At 46.5% G+C, this 17788-nt stretch overlaps 1 protein-coding gene across 6 annotated transcripts in view; it reads left to right on the forward strand.

The window, feature by feature from the left end:
- SOX13 (SRY-box transcription factor 13) overlaps window positions 1-15645 on the forward strand; it is a 60752-nt gene extending 45107 nt beyond the window's left edge. For 4 of the 6 annotated variants that reach the window (XM_082228147.1, XM_082228148.1, XM_082228149.1 and 1 more), the window contains 8 exons: window positions 674-788; window positions 1899-1981; window positions 2067-2226; window positions 3316-3425; window positions 5264-5360; window positions 6059-6202; window positions 12857-13073; window positions 13844-15645. In XM_082228147.1, coding sequence (XP_082084273.1) covers window positions 674-788; window positions 1899-1981; window positions 2067-2226; window positions 3316-3425; window positions 5264-5360; window positions 6059-6202; window positions 12857-13073; window positions 13844-14123 — 1206 coding nt within the window. In that variant the 3' untranslated portion in view covers window positions 14124-15645. The remainder of the gene's footprint in view (window positions 1-673; window positions 789-1898; window positions 1982-2066; window positions 2227-3315; window positions 3426-5263; window positions 5361-6058; window positions 6203-12856; window positions 13074-13843) is intronic. The other 2 variants (XM_082228151.1, XM_082228150.1) reach the window with 2 other exon arrangements.
- The last annotated feature ends 2143 nt before the right edge of the window (window positions 15646-17788 follow it).

Consider the following 17788-nt stretch of genomic DNA (forward strand, 5'->3'; position numbering starts at 1 on the left):
CGAAAACACATCAAAGTGCAAGTAGATAAGTAGGTGCCGCTCCGGCGGGAAGATCAACGGCGTTTCCGTGCACTGCTCTGGTTTCACCAGAAGCAGCTTAGTCATGCTGGCCACATGAACTGGAAAAACTGTCTGCGGAAATGGACAAAAGCCAGCTCCCTTGGCCTGTAAAGTGAGATGAGCGCTACAACCCCAGAGTCCTTCATGATTGGACTTAATTGTCAGGGGTCCCTTTACCTTTACCTCATAGAGTGAAAAGTAAGAAAGCCACAGAGATCTCTCCACAACTTCACACGATCTTGGATAAGTCTTTTTGGATAGATTCTGTTGTTCCCTAAAGGCAATGCTTTTTTTTCTAGAGAAACAGGAGCTGGTCTTCAACATGAAGTTGTTACAATAAGCATGGACGTAGCCAGCATTTTTGTTTGGGGGAGGCAGGCTTTGGGGGGGCAAAACGTCAGATTTGTGTTGATTTGTATTGATTAGGGGGGCAGGTGCCCCTCTCGGCTACACCCATGACAGTAAATGTCACATTTTTAACCAAAAAAAGAGGTGCCAATACTACATACCCTTGAGTACCCCCTAGAAAAAGCACTGCTTAAAGGTAACTTTGTCTTTGGCTCTGTTTTTCTGTCTGTCTGTCTGTCTGTCCCCCTCACCCTTTTCTCTCCAGCAGGTCAACATGCCCTATGTAATGATTCCAGCCTTTCCTCCCAGCCACCAGCCTCTTCCGGTCTCCCCAGATCCTCAAATGGCACTTCCCATCCAGCCAATCCCTTGTAAACCAGGTACAAAGAGGCCAAGAAAAGTGTTGAATTCTGGTTAATGAGACACCGTCTTTCTGAGTGCTTCTGCACAGTTGTCTTGCGTGTCCATGGGACCACACAAGTCTATGCGGTTGACAAATTTACCGCATTTTTCGCCCTATAAGACGCACCAGACCACAAGACGCACCTAGTTTTTGGAAGAGGAAAAAAAGGGGGGGAAATTCTGCATCTCAGAAGCCAGAATAGCAAGAGGGATCGCTGCGCAGTGAAAGCAGCAATCCCTCTTGCTGTTCTGGCTTCTGGGATAGCTGTGCAGCCTGCATTCGCTCCATAAGACGCACATACATTCCCCCTTACTTTTTAGGAGTGAAAAAGTGAGTCTTATAGAGCAAAAAAGATGGTAGTATCTTCGATTAAAGCTAAATCAGTCAGGCTTATTGGATTTAAAGAGCTGGTTCCAACTAGCCTATCTTGGCCTTCACTTGAGTCAGCAAAATGTTTGGGGCTAGCCTTGCCTCAGAAAAGGGCCAAGAAACCATCCAGGATTACAGTTAGTGGCCCTGCAGCTGTGTCAGAAAATCCCAAATTGTCTTGGTAGGGTCTTGGAGAAACTGGCAGAGCTTTATGGTCTGGGCCGCACAGTCAAGAGGGAAGGCCTCTGTCCCCTGCCCCCCACCCTGCCAAGTGCTGCATCTGTAGGAACTGTTTTGGGGAAAGCTAATTTGGGCTCCCCTGATCCTCAGAGGAGTCTGTGGTTTAGTTATTGGAGGTGTTTTCTCAGGGTTTAGGGGATAAGATGTAGGCTCCAATGCCAGTGGATTCACGTGAGAAGGACCAGTGTGTGGATCTGTCTCCTCCTGCTGTCATAGGAAGACTCTGCATCAGAGGACCATGACTCCCTCAAATGCTCAGAGACACACACCAGGGAACTATTGATTAGCTGTTAAACCAATTTCAATTTTATGCAAACCTGTTTTGGGTTGCCTAGCCCTGAGAGCCCCGTTTGAGTTTCCTAGCTCTTAATGCAGAAAGCTTGTGATTCCTGGCGAGATTTCGCTGGGAGAAAGATTTGAGCAGCTGTTTGATTTGATAACTGATCTTCGACTGTTCTCTTTCCTGTCCCATCTGCAGTGGAGTACCCCATGCAACTGCTGCACAGCCCCCCTCTGTCCGCACTGAAGAGACCTGCAAGCTCAGGCCACCTACAGATCCAGGTGCAACCCTCAACCTGTTTTCTCTGTGGGCTCCCAAACTCCCCTTGGAATGCGCTTCTACTCTCCTCCTCTCCTTCCTTTTCAGGAATCTTCGCAGCCACTGAACTTAACAGCAAAGCCCAAAGGCTCCGAGCTCCCCAATTCCTCCAGCTCACCCAGCTTAAAGATCAGCAGCTGCCAGTCCCTCACTCCTAACCATGGGGGCTCTCAGGAGCTGCAGACCAGCCCTCCCAGCCTCCCTTTGGGTAAGTGTTAAGTTGTGGGTGAACATATCAGACGACACAGCGATTCTTCAAACAGCTCTTGTTTATTCACAGGCCAGAACAGAACTGAACTGAAGGGTTCAGCCAGCCTGCTTATATAGAGCTCCACTGCAACACAACAGTAACCACTTTCTGTAACTATCCAATCACTGAACGTCACTTTCAATCCCTTATTTGCATATGTGGACCTGAGTGAAAACTATCTACAGTATCCCCCTGCTGGCCCAGGGTGAGAACTTCAGTACATAACAGTAAGGCTATGGAAATTCCCCCTGCTCAGATTCCGAGCTGGCACAGAAGTGCTTCTGCATTTGAATGACAACTGCAAGCTCATGATTTGTTACCTTGCTCTCTTGATTTGCTGTGGGAAAAGATCTGCACCCATCTCTGGATTTAGGAAGGACTTGAACCTGGCATTTCTTGGGATTCTGTTTGGCATTGTCTTCGCCTGTTGGTCCTGCTGCACCAGTGTTGGAAGGGGAAAGGCTGTAGCTCATTGGTAGAGCATACAGAAAATGTTCCAGGTTCAATTCCTGGAATCTCCAGGCAGGACTAAGGAAGACTGGAGAGCTGCTGTCAATCAGTGGAGGCAATGCTCAGTCCTGGTCTAACTCAGTATAACACAACTTCATATCAGTTATGTCCACATGCTCTGTTTAAATGTGTTTCATTTAATATATGTTTAAATTTTCAGTAATTTAAAATCCCAAGCCTGCTTGTGTATGGCAGTTTTTTGCTTTGGTTTTGAAAATGAAGATACCATGAGAAATATATTTTCACTCTAGATTTAGAGTAAGGTTACCAGACATCCCCATTTCCCAGGGACAGTCCCCAGATTTACAAATCAGTCCCCACACAAAAATCCATTGAAGTTGAAAAGTGTCCCTGGATTCATTAAAAAAATTCGGTAACCATACTTAGAAGACAATGGATCTAAGACTGCTGGAACTAGAACTTAAGTGGCATGCCTTTCTTCCGCAAATACCTTTCGGAGAATGGGCTCTGTGCAAGGGCACCAGATATCCCTGCTTGATCTTGTGACACTGATTCCATTCCATTTTTAAATTTCAGGGTTCCTGGGGGAGGGAGATGCTATCACCAAAGCAATCCAGGATGCCCGACAGCTTCTGCACAGCCAAAGCAGAGCGTTGGATGGATCTCCAAATCATCCCTATAGGAAGGTAAGTGGTATTTCTGAGACAGGTTTGGTCTTAAAGAGGGAGAGAGTCAGGATTTCCGTACTGTTTCAGGCATTGTACTTATGCATGTGTGTTTGCCTTGTTCATTTATGAACATTTATTCTGTATATGACGACAGGAGTGCCTGGCGTGCTCTGGTCCATGGGGTCATGAAGAGTCGGACACAACTAAATGACTAAACAACAATTCTGCATATATAAAACCTTAGAACTCCTATAACACCCTGAAGATGCACTCTCTGTTAAAAGTCAGGTGTGAAAACCATATTTTTGAGGAAGCAGATACGAATAAGTATAATGTGGAATCTGTGGAGGGATAGACCCATCACCTGTTAGGAAAGTAACTGGTACCCAAGTTTTCAAAGTCCACTTTTGTAATAGCGAAGAATGAACTTGCCAAGACTCAATTAGGAATGGACTCATTTATAATGAGCTAATTGGAACTTGGTTTGGACTTGAATTTAGGTATACATTTTTAAGCTTGAGGCATGCTGAGCTTTTGCGTCTAGTGAGATCATCAGGAATATGAGAAGGCTTGTGAGCTTCTTAGTTGAGCTTCTACCCCAATAGACAATGTAGTGGGGCTTCCACAATTACCTCCACTGCCCCTTCTTTTTGCCCCAAAATATACTCTGCAAAGGCAACAAGCAGGGATGATGCTGCAGTCTAGATCAGGCACCCCCAACCTTTGGCCCTCCAGATGTTTTGGACTACAATTCCCATTATCCCTGACCACTGGTCCTGTTAGCTAGGGATCAAGGGAGTTGTAGGCCAAAACATCTGGAGGGCCACAGGTTGGGGATGCCAGGTCTAGATGGAGCAACAGCATCCCAGGTACCAGGTTCCCTGGGAACTGCAGTCTCTCAGCTCTTCAGCTTTCTTATTAAGACACTAGAATCTTTGGGGAATTATATTTTCCAGGACTTCCCATGCTGCTGCAGGACCTAAGCTGTAACAGTAGTGGCCCTTTTCATCACCTCCAACACTGCCAGGTTGATTCAGTGGGTAAGGGAAGAGGTGTGGCAGTGGGGAGGCTGTTGCTGGAACCAAACAAATTATAATCTGATTCTGGACCTTGGAGGGTCGGGGGTTGGGGGTTGGCTCAGGATTAGCCCAGAAGTTCTGAACTGGGAAGCTTGTGCCCTGAACTCCCCAATTCTGAACTTCAGGAGCATCACTAAATAGAATTCTTGCTCTGTTGTCATAAAGTTACAAGGAGATCTTGCTCCCATGACTTTTGTCTTTAGAGTGATGCTTTTAGAAGTGATCTAGAATGATTGTTGGAGTTTCCAGTCTGGTTTCAATGGGGCTTCCCTCTAAATTGAGGGGATTCTGAAATTTTCCTGCCCTGCTTGCTGAGTTCAGACATGGTGGTGTGTCCTAAACAACCTTTCCAGGCCCCTTTGTCTTGCAGATAGTGCCGCATGCTGGTCTTGGGCCGGTCCTTGGCTGGCCAGTCAAGGAGCGGCTTTTAGGCTATGCAGTCCTGCATTTGGGGGCTCCTTATTTCTTAAAAGTCATTTACTTTTGACTAACAAGTAAAAGCATACAGTCTTTATTTAGCCTTTATTTATTTATTGTTTAGGGAAGTTTGCTGTATTGTTTTTAACACTCAATTGGGAGCCACCCAGAGTGGGTGGGGAAACTCAGCCAGATGGGCGGGGTATTAATAATAATAATAATAATAATAATAATCATTATTATTATTATTAGCAAAAAGTGCATGCCAGTAAATGCTTCAGTTGAAGTTTTCATTTGAGTTACTCCTAACCTTGCTTGCCCTGGTAAAATTCAGTAAGCCACCTTCCCATGTGCTTTCAGGACCACGTCAGCTTGGATTCTTCACCTGCAAAAGAACAGGTGGATGAGACTTCTTTGCAGAGACTGGATGAGTCCATGCTAACCTGTGATGGGGATGGTAATGATACTTGATCATAAAAAATTATCTATGGTAGAATTGGATGCCCCCCGTTTCTGCTCCTCATAGGTGCTTCTGCTGCAGTTAACATCTTTCAGGTCTCCAAAGCCCAATAATCGGGGTGGGGGAAAGGCAAAGCTGAAAAATCCCATTTAGTTTGTATAATGAGATTCCTCCCCCATGGACATTACAAGTTCTCAGCTTCTTTAGGATTCCACACTCAGCTGATATGCAGAAACCACATTGTGCTATGTATAGCTGGTGTAGGAGACCTTTGGCTCTGCAGACATTGCTGAACTTCAACTCCCATCAGCCCTAGCAAGCATGATGAATGGTCAGGGAGTTGTAGCTCTGCAACACCTGGAGGGCCAAAGGTTCTCCACACATGGCCTCTAGGTAGCACAATGTGGTTTCAAAATGTCAGCTGTAAGTGAAACTGCAAAGAAGCTGAAAATTTGTGAAGTCCATGGTTTGGGGAGGGCAAGACTGCTGCCTCTAACTGCAGAGGCAGCAGTGGCCATCACTGCCTCTTGTGGAAGCGAGTTCCCTAGTTGAACCACACACTGCATGAAGAAGTATTTTCTTTTCTAAACTGAGTCTGCTGCTTGCTCCTAAATGCCCTAATCCTTTGCCAGTTCTGTTTGGCTTGGCTTTGCTGGTGTCTCTATAGTGGCTGTTCCTTGGTCTTTCCTTCACAGGCTCACGACATTTCCCCGAATCCAGGAACAACAACCACATAAAGCGTCCCATGAATGCCTTTATGGTGTGGGCCAAGGACGAGAGACGGAAGATCTTGCAGGCCTTCCCAGACATGCACAACTCAAGCATCAGTAAGATTTTAGGTAAGTCTGTGGGCGGGTGTCCTTATTCGTTCTGCTCCCCCCCCTTCCCCTCCATGGCTTTTGGGATTCCTGTAAGGCACATTGTTAGCCCCATGCACCCTCAGGCAAGGAATTACTGCTAATCTCATGCAGGTTACCAGCAGGCTGTGTGCTAGGATAAAAGCACAAAAGCAAATCCTCCTCATATTCTCTCTCTCTTTCTCTCTCAGCTGTCTTGATTCTTTGGCTCTGACACCTGAGCACACAAGCAGATGTGAAAGCAGCCTTTTCTATTTTTTAAGGTCTTTTTTTGCTTTAGAAAAAAAGAGAGCAAAAACCCACATGTGCAGAGGAAGCCCATTCTCAGGGAGCTATAGATACAGCTGTGGTTGTGGGCCTTTTTTTTTTTTTTTTTTTTGCAAGCTAGTGACATAAACTGCTGGCTTTGCACTGACCTGGAGAAGCAGTTCTAGGCCTTGCTTGGCAGCTGTGAAGTCAGCAGGCGGCCAGCTTTTCCCAGTAGCCCTCAGGAGTGAGCCTGTACAGACTTAGCACTTCTTCCATTCAACAGCAAGCCTATTCTGTCTCTTGTTCTTTAGAGCTTTGCTGCTGGAAGAAGGAACAAAATAAGGCTTCCTTCCAGGAACAGGATTCTGAGCTGTGGGTTGGTGGGAGGCAGTCTGTGGACTGCCGCCAACCCAAGGAACTGGTGCTTGAAAACCTGGAACTTAGAAGAGAGGTTTCCAGTAGGCGATTTTCTCTCTTCACACCAGCATGCAGCTGACCTAAGATGCTGGGCATGTGAAGTTATTCTGAAATTCACAGCCAGCAGAAATCCTGATCGGTTGGTACTGATGAGTGCTAATTAGGTGGCAATCTACAACATGCCTATATTCATTCTAATCTGCGGGATTACCTGTGGAACCCATGATGATTGGGCAGAAAGGATGGCTTATCACAAACCAGATAAGAGCAGTGCAAGTATCTTGCCTTGGACCACAAGGAAGCAAAGCAGTGTAGGAACTGCTCTGAGTCATGGAAATGATAAGCAACCTGCATTGACTTCTCTAGTGCTTTTACTGGAATCACAATTAATTATTGGCCATCTAGATTTATCTCTCTTTAAATTATAAATTATTGGCCATCTAGATTTATCTCCCGTTATCACTGTTCCCCGTACAGTGCTACACTAGGCCTTGCCTACTCCTGGATGATCTCTGACCTCAGCAATACTCATGAAACACATGGTTAAAACAAAGGCCTGTGTGACAGGCCAAATCCCATAGCTTGGAGGTCCACAAAGTGTGGCCTTTGGACCACCAATGGTCCATGAGCTTCATTGAGATGGCCCATGGTTTGCCTGTGGATTTATGGTTGAAGATGGGAGAAGGCACATCCATTGCAGTGAGTACAGTGGAACCTTGGTTCTCGAACGGCTTAGTTGCCGAACAAATCTGCTCCCGGACGCTGCAAACCCAGAAGTGAGTGTTCCAGTTTGGCAAAGTATCACCATGACAACCCACAACATTTGAATTGAGAAAGTAGCCCCAGGTTTTTGCAGTGGCCATAGCACGCTGAGCCACTTTATGCATACTTTTCATCCCATAGAAAACCCCCGTGTATGGCAATTATCCCTGTTAGCAAGCTTAACAACCACAGGGGCTTGCTTATAAAGGACCAAAATAATAAGTAGATCTACAGCTTTTGTACCTCCGCAACTTTCCCATCCTGTTTTACAAGCAGTCCAGGTAAACAATTCTAAGGAATTCTAAGGCCTGGCTGGGGAAAACCTGAGGGTGAAGGAACACTTTTGCTCCAGTCACTGTGGCTTGCCCCAACCCCTGCCTGGTCCTCCACAACTTTTCTTAGACCTGGCAGCTGTATGTTGTTGTTCTGCTACATCAGTGTAGATATACGTACATGGTGCTTTAAAGTTTAAGTTAAGGGGGGAAAGACAATGAGCTTCTTGGGACAGGGGCCTGTCAAAAACATTGACAGTGGGGTCAGTAAAGAAAGGGGAGTGATGACTTGAGAACTCTTCTTAGTTGCAGGGAGCTCTGCTGTATATTCCCAGCTGGTGGGTGGTTTCCAGCCTAAACTATTGAGCAAAAATTGGCATATGCTCTGCCGCTACATTAGAATGAGATTACTTTGTAATCTCTTCTTTGTCAGAGCCAGTAAGCAGGGAACCCAGTTGTAAGAACACATACCTCTGAAAATTCAGGTTGTGAGAATAAAGTACCATGAGCTTGCTATATAAGGTATATTTTGAAGACTGTTCCAATAAGCATATTTTGAGAAATCATATGATCACTCGTCACCTGAATCATAACCCAAAATTTAAGTAGAAGATTGTGAACTCTTGGATAATAGCGTACTCAGATCCATGTCTACTCAGAAGTAAATTTCTGTTGAACTCAGTGAGGCTTACTGCCAGGTAAGTGGGCATAGGATTTGAGCCTTAAAAACACAGGGCGCTATTCAATTGCTACATCCACTTGCACAATGGGACTCCCCCACTGCCTGCCATGCACATCCCACACTCTCCCCAAATCTGTTCCAGAAGGTTGCAGGGAGCCCCTAGAAGAGATTTAGAGAGTGCATGGCAGGGAAAAGAGGGAGGAAATGTTCCACTGTGGAAGGAGAAGTCCTTGTGCTGATGGAACACGAGTCTTAGTTCTAGGCTGGATTCTACGCTTGCTTTGTGTGACATCCAGCTCCTTGTCTGGTCTTTTTGTACACCACAGGTAGAAGTTAACAGCACAATACCTAATATAGATGTCATGTTTTGTTAATGCTAAACAAAAATAACCCTCACTAGCGGCAGTGCTGTCTCACTCAAGCATGTGTTTCCCATGATGTGGCCTAGTGTTGAGCTGTCGCACAGCCTGGGTGGTTATTTAAAGAGGTTGGTGTGGTTTCTGAAGGAGGTCTCAGTCCATTGGTGCTGGGAGTGAACATGTTATGCTTCAGCATTGGAGGTTTGTGGGCTACTCTCCGCATGTTTAATCTGGGCTTGTGTATTGTTGCTAAAATAAAAGTAAGGGCTCTTTATTTAAAGGAGTGCTCTTAACCCACGTTGACCTTCAGCATCAAGGGGCCTTGTGGTAGACTGCCTTTTTCACCCTGCAACCTACAAATAGCCACTGTGATGGATTTGTGTTACTTAAACACTACTTACCGTATTTTTTGCCCTATAGGACGCACATTTCCCCCTCCAAAAATGAAGGGTAAATCTGGGTGCATCCTATGGGGCGAATGCAGGCTTTCGCTGAAGCTTGGAGAGCGAGAGGGGTCGGTGCGCACCGACCCCTCTCGCTCTCCAGGCTTCAGGAAGACATCCGCAGCCTAGGCAGCCCTGCGGGAGTTCCCGCAGGGCTGTCTATGCTGCAGATAGTAGCCTGCTTCCCGGAGTGCCGGGCGCGCTGAAAGCAGAGCGCCCGGCGCTTCGGGAACACATCCGCAGCCTAGGCAGCCCTGCAGGAGTTCCCCGCAGGGCTCCCCACGCTGCGGATAGCAGCCTGCCGCAGAGCGCCCCTCGCGCCGGCAGACATCGGCCAGCCCCACAAGCTCAGGGGGCAGCAGGGAGGCACAGCACCGCCATCCCGCTGTTCCTCGACCTGGTTCGGTTTCCCCGACCTGCTTTTGGGGGGGAAATAAAGGGGAAAAGTTTTTCCTTTATTTCCCCCCGCCCCCCCCCAAAAAAACCTAGGTGCGTCCTATGGGACGGAGCGTCCTATGGGACGAAAAATACGGTATTTGAGAGAGCATATCTCAAAGTTTTCATGAGCTAGCTGGGGGAATTTGCATCAGAATCTTTCTGGCATAGTTTGAAGGTGTGCAAATTTGTATCGTGCCCACATGAACTGCAGCAGCTGAATACTTCACAGATATTAATGAATGTAACACTGGTTGGAGCTGCATCAGGAGACGGTAGAATCGACTAGATCTCTGCTGAATGCAGATGAGGATGTTGCCATTTTTAAACACACTCCATTTTTATTTTTATTACCTACAAGTAGAAATTGGGAAGAGGGAGCTGCTTCACGGTGTGCCAGTTTCTGCTGCAAGGAGGGTTTTTTTGTGTTTTTTTGTACTTTGGTAAATATTCATAAATGGCACCCCTGCCTGCAGTCAGAAATGATAATGGTCCATTCTGCCACCTCATTCAGCTGTATTTGCAAATCTGGCCTCAGGACTCATCATTGTTTTGATTTTGAGTTTCTTTAATACAGTGGTGCCTCGCAAGACGAAAATAATCCGTTCCGCGAGTCTCTTCGTCTAGCGGTTTTTTCGTCTTGCAAAGCAACCCTATTAGCGGATTAGCGCTATTAGCGGTTTAGCGGATTAGCGGCTATTAAAGGCTTAGCGACTAAAAGGCTATTAGCGGCTTAGAAAAAGGGGGGGAGCGAAAAAAAATCGGAACACTCGCAAGACGTTTCCGTCTTGCGAAGCAAGCCCATAGGGAAATTTGTCTTGCGAAGCAGCTCAAAAACGGAAAACCCTTTCGTCTAGCGGGTTTTCCGTCTTGCGAGGCATTCGTCTTGCGGGGCACCACTGTAGTTAAGGGGTAGTTCAACCTACCCGGCTTTGCTGTAGTTTCCCTCTCCAAGAAGCCTTCACCAAGTGAATTTTGTCCAGGCTGAGTTTCTTCTGAACACTTGCTGTGTTTGTTGTTTTTAGTCCTGACTGCCAAAGTAGTCTTGGGCTGATTTTCTTCCTCTGCTTCTTCCCCTGCTTGGACGAAACCTTCCATATCTCTCCAGCCTGCAGTCTTCACACACTTTCTGGTGGGAATGACAGTAAAGGTCACCCAGCCCAGGGAATTCGAGTTACAGCAGGGCAGCCTATTTTAGCTGTTGCACCTGCTCACCATACCTTGTGCTGGGAAGAATTCAAAAAGAGCAGCATAGGAAGGTGACAGGAAAGGTCAGCAGGAGGGAGGGGTTCTCATTAGCAAAAGGTGGGCTGCCTGCTCACTGTGGCTTGTGGCTTTTTATATGGAAATGCTGGATTATCGCAGAGGGCTCTAGGTGGAGCAAGCCCTCGTCTTGGTCTGGAAACTCCAGCTGGTGCAAAACGCTACCACTATCCTGTTTGTGGGGACAGACTATCACCAGCACATAAGGCCATGGTTTAAACAGTTTGCTCTGGCTGCTCATATGTTACCAGTCCAAGTTAAAGGTTCTTGTATTAATTTGCAATGCCCTTAACAAGTGTTAGTGGTCCCCAGGGACTCAAATGCACGACTTGTATCCCCCACAAGCTGTTCATTTGGTATTGTGGGCCTGATTCTGAGGCACTGCCTCCCAGCTGAGATCAGGCAGATCCCCTCCCTGTTAGAACTTTGGGCATTTGAAAAGACCTTTCTGTTCCAGTAAGCATTTTAAGGAAGCTCTCTGTTCTGATGTTTAATTTTCATTGATATTATTCACCATATGCTTTTTTGTGATTTTTTTATGCACACCATTTAGAAACGTCAGTGATTAAATGGCATATAAATAGCCGAAATAAATAAAATTAATTAAATTCTCACTTGTCTGTATTGGTACTTGGGCCTTGCAATCTGGCTCTTTTTACCACCTCTCAAGTAATCCAGTGTTTGAAATGTGCAGTGCATCTCTCTGGAATAATAACATATGTAAACAACCATTCTGAGTCTGTGTTTGCTGCTTGACAATAGCTGGGAGTTTCAAATGAAAACTTTTCAGCTATATGTGCTCATTACAAGGTGAAGAAGTCTTTATTAAGCACAGCGTCTCCTGGATTTTGGCGGTTTGATTTTTGGTGTTCATCCTTTTGCAGTGGTTATCTTGTGCTGGGTTAATTTTTTTGTGGATGAGCACTTTCATTATATTTCTTTCGTGTTAATGGATTTCATAGTACATTGTATTTTGTACATTGTCCCTGCGAATAATTTCGTTTCCTTCTGGTAGTATGAAGTGATATTAACCATGACGTTAGGGTTAGTGTTCAATGAGGACATAAAACATATACCTATTTAAAAATGTGCAAATTGAACACATGGAGGAATCTATGGTCCTTGCTCCTAGCTTAAGTGAATTGAAAATATTTGCTCTTCTTCATTTAAAAGGCACATATGGCATTTTGCAAGGGGATGCGGAGATGTAGGGTTTGTTTTGTTTTTGAAATGGGTGCTCCATCTGGCATATCCCTTACCTTGATCAAGTCTTGCACAATTTCTAGATGAGCACTATTCCCTGTATAGGGAAAATTTTAAAGTTTGATGTTTTATTCTGCTTTTATATTTGTTGGAAGCCTCCCAGAGAGGTTGGGGCAACCCAGTCAGATGGGCAGGGTACAACTACTTCAACTACTACTACTACTACTACTACTACTACTACTACGTGATCTACCTGATGCAGCCTGTTTGTTGTAATTTATGGCCTGCTGAACAACCCATTTTTATTGGGTTCAGACTTCAGACTTGGAAGAGTAATTGCTTGCCTATATTTCTCATCTCCAACATCACAAATCCATTTATTTTTGTGTCGTCCCTCCCCTTCTCCTTTTGTTTTAAGGACATCCTCTCCTGTTTACATTAAAAAGCAGTATTTTCACTTAGCGCAGAACAGGCTAGCTATACATGGCTGGAAGCAAGAGCAAAGTAAACTGGTTAAACCTCTCCCTCTGCCTCTTGTTTCCACTTTGCAGGCTCACGATGGAAATCAATGTCAAATCAGGAGAAGCAGCCCTACTATGAGGAGCAGGCTCGGCTCAGCCGCCAGCACCTGGAGAAGTATCCCAATTACAAGTACAAGCCCCGCCCCAAGCGCACCTGCATCGTGGAAGGGAAGCGGCTCCGTGTCGGCGAATACAAGGCATTGATGAGGAATCGGCGCCAGGACGCCAGGCAGGGCTACCTGATTGCGTGAGGCTCCCTGCCCCTTCTCCCCTCTGTTTGCTCCCGAGCCCAGCCAGGAGCTGTTGCTCAGATCCGACTTAGGGAGTGGCTGATTTGGGGAGCAAAAGACAGCCAACACGTCCTCTGCAAAGTGCCCTTTGCACAAGCAAAATGTGGGACCATAAACCTCTGACTGTGGCCAGCAAAAGGCTTCCTTGGTAGTCGCCACAAAGAGGCATGCACATTCTTAAAAATTATGCCTTGGTGGCAAGGACACAGCTGATTTATACTGACCCAGACAAACACTAAACCGGGGGTCTTAACTTTAAGCCTATGGATAGCCTCGCTGACTTTGAAGGGATCACACATGTGATTAAATACTTTGCTGGATCACATCACATCAGCATAGCTGGCACTTCACAGAAGACAGGCAGCCCCGAAAGGCCTTCCCAGGATCTGAAAGCTGGTATCCAGCAAGGGTCGTGGCACACAGCTCCTCTGTTTCACTTGCATTTCCTAGAGGGTAGCATTGCCCAAACACACTGCAATCTAGGTGGATTCTAGACACATTTAGAAATGCTGTGAAAATGCTTTAAAAAAAAGTTTTTGAAAAATATATTGAATTTGCCATGAGCTCACTATCGCCATCTAGTGTCATATTTGTATAATGCACTTCAAACGTTATATTTGCATCTGTATAGCTGAGTCCCTAGTCCCTTGTGGAGAGGTGGGGTATATGTTAGTGGAGGAGCAGCAGGGAGGAGGCTATAGTTCTCATGCTGTAATGTCTTTTCTAGACCTCAGGGCAGCCAGATGCCTGCTTCCTCTTCGGATCTCATGTACCAGCGGTCAGTTGGGATGCAGCTGGCTTCACCCCTGATGGACCACTACCTGCCCCGTGGCATGGAAGCAAGCATGCCAGTCATCATCAACACCCGTAGCCTGAAGCCAGAGGAAGGGGACGGGGCTGAGGACAATCATTCAATGCCCGATGGCGAGATGTACCACTACAGCGAAGAAGAGGATTCGGAGGGCGAGGAGAAGAGCGATGGCGAGCTGGTGGTTCTCACAGACTAAGCCAGTGGTGCGCAGGGGGAGGGAGGTGCGTGGAAACAGAGGACTTCCCCAGCCTTTGTCCTCTTTCCAGCATCAAAATAATTAGCTGACTTTGGAAGAAGGCGGGAGAGGGCCAAGGAAGAGAGAAAATACCCCCAGGTTCTTCCGCTGTGTGGCTGCAGATTCCCGGGAAGCAGCCAGACCTGTGGGTAGTTGTACCAAGCTGCTGAAAGGAGAGGGGCTGTAGCTCAGCGGCATAGGGGGGCACACTCTGCGTGCAGGAGGTCAATCCCTGGCACTTCCAGTGAAAAGGTTCTTATTCTGAAGAGCCATTGCCAGTCAAAGTAGATAATACTGGGCTTGATGGACCAATGGTCTGACTCAGTGTTTTCCTAGATGTTTTATATAAAAGACAGACATGGAGCAGAAGAAAGAGAGGATCTGGCCTGTGTGTCATTGGTGTCCATAGTGTTGGTAGGGGTTCTTGATCATTCATCATCTTCTCTCTTGAAAGGAAGGAATTTTGGCTCAGGCTTGCTGAATGTGCATGAGGGTCAGGCTCAAAGAGAGGCGCCATTCAAGGAGAGTCTTGGAATGCAGATGACATTGCGACTGTTGAGGGACGTCGCTTCTGCCCTTTGGGTGGAGGCGCAGGGCTCTCTCCCTAAGCTGCTGAGAGTTTATATAGGAGGGAACAAAATCCATTATGGACTGACAAGGGAGTGCATACAACTGGGAATATAACCTGAAGCCGATCCAGGAATCTAAGATCTCTTGAATCCAACTGAGCAATATAACACCAATCTTTTTGCTCTTCGGAGCAAATGCAAGACTGGGGAGAAGTTTCTTCCTAGTCACAACAGCATGTGTCTTCCATGCAGCATTCAGTTGTACTGTGGCTTACCAGCAAATCTCTCCTTGTGTCCATTGCTTGCTTGATCTCCTTTCCTTGAAAGCTGGTGTGTGCAGCTAGTTGGACAGAGGCCTCACCTGCTGGTGTTCTGGCCATGTGCACCAGCTTTTAGTAGCCACACAGTCGCCACCAATTTATCTGACCTCTCTGGGGCCTTTCAGTTTTGCTCAAACTGGGTGGAACGCTTGTTCCCTGTATGTTCCGGATGCCTGCCAGTTTTGCATCTCCCTCCCCACCCCAACTCCACTTTTGTCCTGTGTTTGTTTCTTTCTGCTCCCACCGGCCCTGCCAGTAAATTCCCATAGAGCCATTTTTAGCTCTGGACTTGAATGAATAACAACGGACATCTCGGAGGGGCCCTCTTCTACCCTTGGCAGCCCTGGCCCAGTTTTGTAAAATAAGCCACTGCCCGTTTCCCTCCTGTGCTTGTCTGCTTGCCAGTTCTCAGTATACGCAGCAGCAGGAGACACCCAGCAGCAGCAGCAGGGTTCAAAACTAACTAGATCCTTAGTGGAGGTCAGGATCCCTTGGTCATATCTGTGAGAAGAGGAGAATCCCAACTCAGGCAGAGATTGTTACGGAATTAATTCTAGTTATGCCACCCTGGTTATGTGTCTTCATAGCATCAGATACCATCAGATTCCCCTCTTGGGAACTGAACCCTGGTTCCCCGTCACCTGTGGTTGTTCTGGTACGCAGAGACAGTACCACTGAACATTGATAGGGAGGCATCAGGATGTGCCTCTACTGCCATGGTCTGTGGTTACTATGTTGGCCACAGGGAATCGGGGTTCAGTTCCGGCAAGGAAGCCAGAGAAATGGTTAGCACAGCCAAGGAAGGCAGCAGGTGCTTGAGTTCCCCTCTTGTAACCCAGGGAGATTGTGAGGAAAAATTGCAACACAGGACTCATTCAAGGCCCAGTAATTTGAATGAGTACATTTTAAATCCTTTAATGAATTGGTAACTCTAAATAACTGTGGGCCAATTGCACACACCCTGTCAGGTGTGTTTAGATGTATTTAGATGTCCACCGTGTCAACTTTCTCTACCTGCTGTGGTCACAACACAAGCCCTTCCTTGCTTATTATAGTGGTACCTCTGGTTTCAAATGGGATCCGTTCCGGGGGCCCGTTCGCAACATGAATAGTACGCAACCTGCAGCGGCACATCTGCGCACGCGCAGGTTGTAATTCGCTACTTCTGCACATGCCTGTGATGTCATTTTGTGCATCTGCGCATTTACCAGAGGCGAAACCTGGAAGTAACCCTTTCCGGTACTTCCGGGTCGCCGCGGGACGCAACCTGAAAAAACGTATCATGAAGCAAATGTAACATGAGGTATGACTATATACACAAGTCTTCCTTGGCCCAGTGCTGAAGGGGCTTCTCCTGCATCATAGAATCATAGAGTTGGAAGAGACCACAAGGGCCATCGAGTCCAACCCCCTGCCAAGCAAGCCCAGTTCTACTCCTATTTATCCTTTTGTGGAATTGGTCAAAGCAGCTGCAGTAGTTCTGGTACTGATTCACATTGTCCTTGGCCAATGAGTGGAGAATGCTGAATTTCACCACGTGAAAAGAAGGAAAGAGAAGCAGGGGCAGTGAGAGGGAATGTAGAGGGTCATGGTCTTAAAATATATAGATGTATAGTGTGTGTGTGTGTTTGCATACACCCTTTCCCCCCACCTCATCACACCTGATGACCTTCTTAAACTTCTCTGACAATGTTCTAGCAGAAGCAAAGGCAGAATATAAAAGTAGAGATGCTCCAAAACATGGGAGGCTTTTGCTCTCTACTGGCCAAAGATGGAATGGCATGGAGAAAGCAAAAATAGTAGAAAGAGACTGCTATTCTGCCTCATCTCAGTAGTGAAAATGGATAGTCTCTGGCTTTTGACAGGATGGCCGTCCCAAGTGGTAATCCTCCTCCCTCATATCTTGGAACAGTGCATGTATACCACATCTTTTTATTCCAGATGTGGAGATGAACAATGAGAGAAAGGAGGATTGAGTTGGAGGTAAAAGCAATTCAGCTCCACTTCTATTTTTAAGAAAAACTCCCATGTCATCTGAAAAGTCCTTCCTTCTTTGGGCAAAAGTAATTGACAGTGGTACCTCAGGTTACAAACACCACAGGTTACATACTCTGCTAACTTGGAAGCAGTACCTCGGGTTAAGAACTTTACCTCAGGATGAGAACAGAAATCGCGCGCCGGCGGCACAGCGGCAGCGGGAGGCCCCATTAGCTAAAGTGGTACCTCAAGTTAAGAAATGTTTCCAGTTAAGAATGGACCTCCGAAAGGAATCAAGTTTGTAACCAGAGGTACCACTGTATTTAAACATCAACCTTTTTTATCCACATGACCCAACCTAAGGGACCAATATTTCATTGCTTTCCTTGCATCACAAGCAAAATGGCACTTGCAAGAAGAGTGGCAAGGTGTTCCCCCATTTTTTTTAAAAAAAGGTGAAACCTCTAATTAATGCCCTTGCACCTGGACCCTTGTTCACAAAGGTTTATTCCTCTCTACTGTGTTAAGTCTTTGAGACCTGTTCTCTTTGCCACAACAGACGAATGCAGGAATTCCCTCTGGAACCTGCCCTTGTCTATCATCTTGCCGCCATCCATGTGACCTGTGCTGGCTGCTTTGGCTCCCCTGACTGGCTTTACCTGCACCTCCCTGGTTATTTATTCCTCCCCAGCTCTCATTTATGTTAAAGACAGCTTCATGAGAGCAAAGAAAGGCACGTGACAGGCTCAGTGGAGAGGAA

Source organism: Podarcis vaucheri (assembly GCF_965113315.1).
Source record: "Podarcis vaucheri genome assembly, chromosome: 6".
In the NCBI taxonomy this organism is placed as follows: domain Eukaryota; kingdom Metazoa; phylum Chordata; class Lepidosauria; order Squamata; family Lacertidae; genus Podarcis; species Podarcis vaucheri.